General features: G+C 45.4%; 1 protein-coding gene across 1 annotated transcript; it reads right to left on the bottom strand.

Annotated features, from left to right (window-relative positions):
* On the bottom strand, positions 1 to 9,061 carry NRBF2 (nuclear receptor binding factor 2). The gene is made up of 4 exons (XM_053388375.1): positions 8,884 to 9,061; positions 2,632 to 2,716; positions 1,974 to 2,014; positions 1 to 1,445 (listed from the first exon to the last, which is right to left on the bottom strand). The coding sequence occupies exons 1-4, from the start codon at positions 8,929 to 8,931 to the stop codon at positions 741 to 743; spliced, it is 879 nt and encodes a 292-aa protein (XP_053244350.1). The 5' UTR covers positions 8,932 to 9,061; the 3' UTR covers positions 1 to 740.
* Positions 9,062 to 10,335: the final 1,274 nt, after the last annotated feature.

The following is a 10,335-nucleotide window of genomic DNA, read 5'->3' as shown; positions in this document are numbered from 1 at the left end:
TGACCCAAAACTTTTTATTTTCAGTCAAGTTCTGGCAACTGCCATTACTTCCATTCATGCATCAAGGATTCTTCTTCGTTGTATTTTGTTTAAAACAATGCCTACTAGTTTCATATACAGAACACGCACATTATTAAGCACCCTGATTATGTAAACAAATCAAAATTTCAATAGAACTAAAATTTGGTTCCTTAAAATAAAAAAAGTAGTAGTAGTAAATTTAGCATCTCTCCTGATAAAGCATTTTTAAGTCAGGAGTGCGAAGTGTGGCACGTAGATCCATACTGTGGAGGAACAGAAGCAACATCCAATCTATTGACCTGGTTTGCATAATTAAATTAATTGAATGCATGATAGAAACTTTTTTTCCCCACTGCCAAAATGGTCACACTCTGGCCCACACCACTTAGGTTTTGCATTATTTTATGGCATTAAAGAGACATGTTACATATCGCATAAGACCCCTGCAGGATCAAGTTGCTTGAAAGTCTCCCCTCAGTCATTTGGCTTGAAGGTGGGGAGGAAGAGAGAGCTTAGCTTTTACCAACGATGGTAAACAGTCAGCCCTGTTGAACCGATCCAATAGCATGCATATTTTTCACAGTGACAAAGTCACTAAGATATTCTCCCTCAGTAGGGTTGTAGTTGGTGTTTTGTACCTGTGAATCACAACTGTACTGGTGGGTTTCCCTTTTTTGGATTTTGCTGAGCTACAGGTGAACATACATTGTGGTCTCTACTTAGCTGTTCATCAGTCCTTTCAGTATATCCTCCGAGAGCTCCAACAGAGGGAGCTCGGGGGATGGAATGTCCAGAGGCGGAAGGCTGGGTATCGGAATGTCCTTGGCCTTACCGGCATTCGTTGTAAATTTCTGCCAAGTTGAGGCTGACGCGGCAGCAGTTTCCGAATGCTGCTGCAGACCCCACAGCTCTGACTTCTCTACAAAGTCGGCATCGACATCTAGCTCCTTTTCTAGGGGGGATTTCAGGAGTCTTGCCCTCTCAGCTTTTAGCTGCTTGTTCTCTCGCTTCAACCTCTCGTTTTCAGCTAAGAGAAAGTCCACATGCCGTTCTAGAACAGCGATTTTGGTGGCCTGCTCCTCAATTTTTGTCTTGTCGTCCTTGGGGGTTTTGCTTCCGACGCACACTTCCGGTGGCTCCTTTCTTTTCTGAAACAGGAACAGTAGTGTGTCGGGGTCCCTATCCAAGACACCGTGGATTGCCTGTGCATCCTTCTCTGGGGAGGGGCTGTACTTCAGGCTAGCGGGAGCTGCCACATTTTGGTCATCAAATTCCTCAGCTGACGGCTTCGACGAAGCACTATCCTTGTCCACAGCCTGCTGTGTCTTTAGCCTCTCTTCTCTTTTTGCTCTTTTCCATCGCTCTTGGATAAGTAGAATCTGTTTCAGGTGGCTCTCCCTTTGTAATTCCAATGATAACTGGGCCTGTGGAAAAGACAAAAACAAGGGATGAGTTTCTCACCATTAGAGGCACCCTTAATTACCCTTGGATATAACAAGAGAAATAAGGTTGGTCAAATATCGTCCAATGGTGGTAAAGTGTTTTTAAAGCATTTACTTCATTAGAGAAACAGTATTAAACATCATTTATGGCACTACATAGATTCTGGTCCTGGAAGACAGATGCACAGTGCAATCAACTCCAATGAAGCTATTATAGCTTGACAGCAATTGTCAACTATTTTTTACAAACATTTCCTAACATTTTAAACAAAATAATATTAGTAATTCCACAAATCATCTTCTAATGCCAACTATTTTCTAGAACCCTGGCCAGTGAAGGATACAGAAGTGAAACAGCATCTGCATCCTCTTATCACACATCTCTCCCCAACCATTTCTTGCCTTTTCAGAATGTAAGCTGGGGGTGGGGTGTCCTAGTCAATTTTATAGGTATAGAGATAATGACTCAATACTAGGCTCGCTCACTGTATTTTTGGAGTGTAATCTCACCTGATCCGATTGTGTCAGCTTCATGGCCTCCAAGAGATATGCTGAATAAACCACAAAATGAGAAATGTTTAGGTCACAGAGAAGTCACATTGAGTTTAGGTACAATGATCGCTTCACAGACATTATCCAGATATGTACCCTGTGATCCCACTAAGTGTGCCTATGACCGTAAATCTACTGCAATATTGATGAAGACAATATTGACACAACCCCCCCCCCCCCCACACACACAGAGAGACCTTAAAGGGGTTGTGTCAAGGAGCAAGTGATTGGAGAAACACTTTCTTGCAAACAGACCTCTTAAACCTAACATGAACTGCAGTTTGGCAGCCAATGCCCAGTTTTGGCCGTCACTTAGCCACCATGTAAGGAGCTCCACTGCTCTAACGTGGGATATTCAAGAGAGATAATTGCATTATGTCCTTGACTACTGATTTTCTACAACCACCTTGATCTTTATGTATTTTAGTTCCACGTGCACATGTAGGCAATTAACTTTTCTTCTGTATAAGGCTTACACCAACTCCCAAGACAACAAACTTCTGCCCCAGCCAGGACAATCATGCTTTGGCGCTGAATAGAGGATTGCTACTCAGGCGTACTTAGAGGACAGTGTTTTCACACAAGCCATACAATGCTCTTTTTGTTAAATAAGCACCTGCTGCCTTTTTGTGACAAGAAATTGCTTCTTCGTACTTCCCCGCTGTCAGCAAACGGTCAGCTTTCCTGCTCTGCTGATGAGCCTTCAAAAGAAAAACAAACTTTTTAATTATTGGCATTTTTTACTATTATTTAAACATCTCTAGTTACTTCAAACTTTTGCATGAAACGGACATGTAGATACACAAAAGGCAGGCAATGCAACAGAAACGTCAGCTGTCTCAGGTTCTGTGTAAGATAGCTTGGCCCCTCAGTACAGAATTATCATAAAGCTGATTGCTTAGGTCAAGTGTGCCTCTGTGATAGCCTTAGGTATTTTCACACCTGCATGCATAACAACAGTGCTCATGTACACACACACTGGATTGCAGTTCATGTATTTTAAAAAATGTTAGACAGTGAGCAAATGAAAATGGTGTGTCATTTAGACATAAGGTGTGTGTATTGCATCTGACTGCCACATGCAGTTTGAGCCCTGGAGTGAATTATTAGCTGCAGCTTCCTCTTCCTTCAGCTGAGTCTTCCTCTTTCACATTTCTAAGCTAAGAATTAATAATCGCCTAGAGGGTAATAAAAAGGCACTAAGGTTCAGTGGAAGGGGCTGCATACTGAGCAACTCTGAGGAATGCAGCTCTGACCAACAGCACACCAGCTATTTCTCCAGTAACAATCAAATAGTGCAGTTATAAGGGGAAAATACAGCCAATTTAAACATACATTTCTGCTTGAAAATTACAAATAATAATAATAATAATAATAATAATAATAATAATAATATGTATAGTCAGTCACAGGCATGATTTAATTACAAAACACTTCAATGTTACTACAGCCTGACCCTTTCTTTTTCTGAGGAAAGAGAAGTGCAAGACTTTGTTGATTTGTGAATGCTAAGACCCTTTGTGAGATGCACATTCTAATGTCATGGTAGCTAGAGGAATCAATTTGAGTCTCAAGAAAGACAGGCTGCTATGGGAACAGAAAACATCAGCATGTAACTTTGTCAGAAGAGAAACAGGAGATATTGAATTGAATTTATTATTTCGGTCATAGAACAGTTCCAGCAACAGGAGATATTATTTTTAGGTGGGTTTTTTGTGGGTTGATTTTTATTTATTTTTTAGAGACAGGCCCTGAATACAGTTTGTGCAGCTGTTCTGTCCCTCTCCTTGCCACATACGGTGTTAGGGAATTTCTGGCAGCAAACACAGGAGTTGATGTTGGCAGATTCCAGCAGCAGAAAGTACCTGGCTCTCCTTCACAACCAAGCAGACATCCCAGTCAAAGCACACTAAGACAGCTGCTCTGCAACAGGTACGAGAAGAACTAAAAAAATAGAGCAGCAAGAACAGTAACTGACACTTTTCAAGAAAAAAATTGAGGATTTCCTTTGAAATCATGCTGCCAAGGACTACAAAGTTTGATGATGCGGTGAGACTAGCTGGCAGATTTACAACAGGGATAAAATGAATATGAGATAATGGATGCTGTTTAGTAGCAACATGCTATTGCTGACAAAAAATACATAAGATGTGGAAGAGATCATGGATGTCCTTTAGTTAACAGATTGCACCTAGATTGTGAATATACTGAGTTTATGTGAGATATGCATTTACTGTTCTTGGCCTATTCTTACATAATATATAAACAGAAGAATTATTTTGGGTGGGATGCAACTATGTTTTACTCAGAGTAGCCCACTGGCCTTGCTGGCTTGGGGTGATGGGATTTGGGAGCCAAACAACCTCTGGAAGGCCACAGGTTCCCCCTGGCTTAGTCCTTGTTGCCTTGTTTCTAGGCTCACTGTTCCTCCTCAAGACCATGGTGTTTCCAAAATAATCCAGACCCATCCAGGACAACCCCAAGACTCTCAGTGTTCCAAAGATTGCCTGAAATGTGCTAGGCTGCTCGTAGTCTAGCACATCACATGCCAAGACTGCATTCTGCAAAGAAGTAGTGTTACTGAGCCACCTTGTACTCTCATGACATGCTGGAACCATTTACTCATGTAGAAGGATTTCCTATTCAACACCCCTACAAATGGCTGCAGAAATAAAGAACGTGAATGGTAGTTTTGCCACGTCAAAAATATGAAATAGTGCCACATTTGGACTGCACATATGAGGGTTTGCATGCTTGTAAAACCCCATGTCTTGGGATGGTCCAATCTATGCTGTGAACCACCCTGAGATCTGTGGATGAAGGGCAGGGTACTACTACTACTACTACTACTACTAATAATAATAATAATAATACCACCAACCAAAAGAGGCTGGCTGGCTTAAAACTATGCCCTACCCACTGGCCCTCTAGCTGCCCAAGCAAACAATAAACTTTGCATTTGCCATTTTGGTCACCTGAGTTTCAGTTGAGCCACATATGCTTTGCGTTTGCCAAACTTGTTTTCTGTTTTGAAGGAACTTTGTTATTGCATGCCTCTTTCCATGAATCATGTGTTGCTGCCCTCATTGCGTCATCACATCCTGATTCTGTTTAGATAGCAAACTCTTCATGATTTGGACAATGGGTTGCACTTTAACCTGCCTCTTGACTTTGCCCTTAGATAGATGCCCTCTTTCTACATGATTCAAAAGTAACTTGTGGTCTTGTAATTCTTTTGTGACTCTTTTGTGACTTATTCATACAAATTGTGGGTAAATATTTATGCTTCTTTAATCTCACAAGCTTTTTAGATATGGTGCTAAAGCAAAGGAAAGAGAAATGCCACAACTTGTACTGATTACCATAGAACTGAATGGAGGGAAGCAATTCTATTGCTCCTTCATGTTATTACTACTTTTCCTTGACAAGCTACCACCTATTTTAGTCCACATCTTCTTAAACCTAAAAAGAGACACTGAACTCTGCAGATTGCATATGGTTTTGCTGGTCTACAGCCAAAGTTGTAGTTGGACTGAAGCCCAAGTATTTTGTGAAGCTTCTGAAGCAAGCATACTTAAATCAGCACTAGATGGCAACTGGCTCCATCTATCACAGCAGGCTCACATATAAAGTAAATGTGTTTTGCATTCCTGGCCATGCTGTCAAATTTGCTGACAGTTTAATAACCCTTCCAAGCCAGCAACATTTTGTTGTAAGCCCAATAAAACTACTCAGTACTAGTGGGCATCCAGATTTAATCTATTACTTCTAACAGTCGGTTCTATTTATTTCCTCTAGGCACTGAACCTGAGGGCTGCATTGCACACAACTTTCATACTAATGTAGGAGAAACTTATATCTATGTACACTGTAAAGTGTGAAGACTGTAGTCATCTATTTAACAATAGACACTCATCTATTTAACAATAGACAATACACACCAGCCTGCTTAAGCCCGGTAAATTGATTTGTGGATTCTGTTAAGATTTGAATGGGGTACCTTTAGCTTATAGCCACTATACTATACCAGTGCAGTAAGAATCACCCAGGACACGGGTGGCACTGTGGTTTAAACCATTATGCCGCTTGGACTTGCCGATCGGAAGGTCGGCGGTTTGAATCCCCGCGATTGGGTGAGCTCCCATTGCTCAGTCCCAGCTCCTGCCAACCTAGCAGTTCGAAAGCACGTCAAAGTGCAAGTAGATAAATAGGTACCGCTCAGGCAGGAAGGTAAACGGTGTTTCCATGCACTGCTCTGGTTCACCAGAAGGGGCTTAGTCATGCTGGCCACATGACCCGAAAAAACTGTCTGTGGAAGCGGACAAACGGCGGCTCCCGCAGCCTGTAAAGTGAGATGAGCGCCACAACCCCAGAGTCGTTCGCGACTGGTCTTAACTGTCAGGGGTCCCTTTACCTTTACTTTTAAATCATACAAATTCTGAATTGCATGTGGTACAGATTTTCTAAACACAGTACTTTGACTTTTCAGCAATGCTGATCAAATACCAACCATGTAACAAAGGGAGAAGAGCTGCTTCACACTTAATTATTTTTCATACAGAGATGTAGGAAAGGTATTAGGATACACTTCTGTAAAGACAACTGCCACACATTTTGCTGTGTGGTACATGAAGTAGAGTTCAATTCAATGCATTAAAGCAAACTGTTCTCTCTAGTGTTTTCTATTTCTATTCAGTGTCCAGCACACAAAAAGATGGCTGATAAATAGTGGCAAAGGTGACCATCTCTTCACCTCTATAACAAGCAGATAACAAATCTGATCTCTTTTGACAGGGCTGTTGCAAAGGTAACACAGGTGACTCAGCTTACGCTGGGGTTACTTTCCGGAGGTGGCGCCTAAAGCAAAATTGTGTATGGTCTAAACACAATGGGTTCAATGGCAGGTGGGAATTCTAAAGTTTTTTCCCTAGTCCCCTTTCCATTATTTTTATTTGCCAAGCACATTAAGCTGAATGCGAACTAGTTAAATTCACATTAGTTGTGAGTTACCTGTATATGTGGAGCATTTTAAATGCTCAAAAGCATCTTTTAAGTATTTTAAGTATTTGTGTTTTAAGTATTTGTGGCGCTGTGGGTTAAAGCCTCAGCGCCTAGGACTTGCCGATCGAAAGGTCGGCGGTTCGAATCCCTGCGGCGGGGTGCGCTCCCGTTGCTCGATCCCAGCGCCTGCCAACCTAGCAGTTCGAAAGCACCCCCGGGTGCAAGTAGATAAATAGGGACCGCTTACTAGCAGGAAGGTAAACGGCGTTCCGTGTGCTGCGCGGGCTCGCCAGATGCAGCTTGTCACGCTGGCCACGTGACCCGGAAGTGTCTGCGGACAGCGCTGGCCCCCCGGCCTATAGAATGAGATGGGCGCACAACCCTAGAGTCTGGCAAGACTGGCCCGTACAGGCAGGGGTACCTTTACCTTTACCTTTATATTCATCCACAGATGGTGCATCTTACTATGCACCAGGACCAAACCTGGCCTTCTGAAAGCACTGCCTCCTCGCAGTTGCCAACCAAAAAGCAACTGTGTCTATGGCAAGGTTACCAGATGTCCCTGTTTCCCGGGGACAGTCCCTGGATTTACAAATCAGTCCCCATACAAAATCCACTGAAGTTGAAAAGTGTCCCCAGATTCATTGAAAAAAATCTGGTAACCTTAGCTATGGTGGCTAAACTCAACGGCAGGGAACTTCAGGAGGGTTGGGATTTTAGCCCATTGCAAATCCTTCTTAAAGTAGTCCTCTAGTAAAATCTGGTCCAACTGGATCAGCACTGCAAGGGTGCCTTTAACATAGCAGATGGTTCCCACAAGCCCTTGCCCATTATTTGCCCACAGCATCTAGTATTCAGTACTTCTGAATACATCTATTTAACTATGATGTCTAAATTAGCTACTGACTGCAAAAAGGCATGTACATGAAACCTGGATTTCCTACAAATCGACCTGCGGGAACCTGAGGCCCTCCAGATACCGTGGGACTCCAACTGCATTAACCCCTTACCACTGGACATGCTGGCTGGATACAATCTAACAACATATGGAGGGCCACAGGTTCCTCGTCCCTTGTTTGGAAGAATAGAAGTTTCATACAAACATTGACCTGGAATAGCTCAGTCATAGAATCACAAAACTGTAGAGTTGGAAGGGACCCGAGGGTCATCCAGCCTGACACCCTGCAATGCAAGACTATCGACCCGTGCCCTCCCCCATCCATTTCAAAGCCATACTGGATCCTGGTTGGCTTTGCAAATGTGCTAGCAGTCTTATTGCTGCGCCGGTCGGTAGAGTACGGCAGTCTTAATCTCAGGGTCGTGGGTTCGAGTCTCACGTCAGGCAAACGATTCCTGCACTGCGGGGGGGGGGGGCTGGACAAGATGACCTGCATCGTCTCTTCCACCAATCCAATGAGCCTATGATTAGGAAGGCAGAAGTAGGCGAAGGCCCTCTTGGAAGTAATTCCCTACACTCAGCGGCTAATAGAACCACGTAACAGGAAGTCCTCAGCGTCTGTTCTCGCTTGTCCAGAGGGCCAGGAATGCGCCTCCTTCGAACCTTTCCACCCCCCGCAATGGGGTGTGTGGGGTGTTGTAGTTATTGTTATTATTATTATCATTATTAGGTGTTGACATTATTATTATTGCTATTGTTATTATTATTAACAGCCTAACTTACAGGGTTGGTGGTTACTTCTACCACAGGGTGACATCCATAAAGGGTCGGACACACTACCTTCTTCTCCCCCCCCCCCCGCCCGGTTATCTATCCTTCGCCCGTCCGGCCCGCCAGAAGGAAGCGCGAATCCGACCGGCCACGTCAGCTCGCCAGCGCGGAGCCCACACTCGGCTCGGCGCCACTCACCAGGTTGAGCGGGCCCTCCATCACCTCCATGGGCGGCTGAGGGCACATGGGCGCTGAGGCGGCCTCTTCGCCGCTCCGGCCCGAGCGCCCTTAGCGCGGCCCCAACGGCAAGCACCCCGCTTGTAAACACCGCGACGCCGAGGCGCTTCCGCCCCGCGCGCCCGCAGTGACGTCAGCGCGCACCACGCCAGCAGGCGAGGCGGAGGCGAGGCCGCTTCACCACGCCCGCTCTCTCGCGCGGCCGCCAGTTCACGCCCGGACGCCCCGCGAGATGACCGGCCATCTCCTTGGTAACCGGCGTCCAACGGTTTTCCCTCACAAAGGCGACTCGCCGGCCTTGAACCGCCGCCGGTCGGCTGCGGTAGCCTCTAAGGGCTGGGGCCGCTGACTCAGTGCTGCGACCTCCCGCCTCCGCTTTCCCCGCAGCGCCTCAAAACACCCCGGCGGTTTCCACAGGCCGAAGGTTAGGCAGGAAGCGAAGTTCGCCGATTCCAGGCAGCTCGTCCGTTGAGCTCGGTGTCGCCGCTCTGACTGGCAGCCGCTGCCCCGAGCTGCCCAAGGTTGAGCCTGGTCGCTTCCTGTGGGTAATAAAAACAAAAAACCCTCAACACGCTAAAAACTCGAGAGAAGGAGAGAGCGCGCTGGCTGTACTTCTAGAGCACCTTCCCCTCCCCAAGAAGCCTGGGAAATGTAGTTTGTTAAAAGGTGCTGGGAACTGTAGCTCCGTGGGGAGTAAACGACAGTTTCCATGACTCTTGGGTGAACGGGAAGAGTGCTTTGAATGCGCTTTATGTGCATCATTTATAGTAGCAGGTCATGTCAAGATGTGAACTGTGAAACCACTGCCACTGTAAATAGGTAAAAGTAAAGGGACCCCTGACCCAGTCGTGACCGACTCTGGGGTTGCGGCACTCATCTCGCCTTATTGGCCAAGGGAGCCGGTGTACAGCTTCCGGGTCATGTGGCCAGCATGACTGAGCCGCCATTTACCCTCCCACCTATTTATCTACTTGCACTTTGACATGCTTTCGAACTGCTAGGTTGGCAGGAGCTGGGACCCGTCACGCGGATTCGAACCGCTGACCTTCTGATCGGCAAGTCCTTTAATTCCTGTGCTTCGGATGAGGTATGGATACCCAGGTGAGATTTTAGTGAAGCCAGAGCCGTGGGATGCTTCAATGAGATTTTAAAGATCTAGCAACATGCACAGTTGGGTGTGCAAATGTTACTTTCTGCGACTTCTAGGATAATGATGCTTTGAATTAAAGTTTGAGAATTCAGTGAGGTAACAATCATTTTGCTTTCTGTCACATCTTACTGGACTGCAACACCCATCATCGCTGACTATTCGCCATGCTGGCTGAGGCTGATGGCAGTTGGAGTCCAGCAACTTCTACAGGGCCAGTGGTTGCTTAGCTGATCAACTGATGATGACTGCAGCCATATTTATTT

Source organism: Podarcis raffonei, chromosome 5, assembly GCF_027172205.1.
Source record: "Podarcis raffonei isolate rPodRaf1 chromosome 5, rPodRaf1.pri, whole genome shotgun sequence".
Lineage (NCBI taxonomy): Eukaryota > Metazoa > Chordata > Lepidosauria > Squamata > Lacertidae > Podarcis > Podarcis raffonei.
The sequence above is the reverse complement of the archived record's forward strand: the minus strand, read 5'-3'. Positions and strand labels throughout refer to the sequence as shown.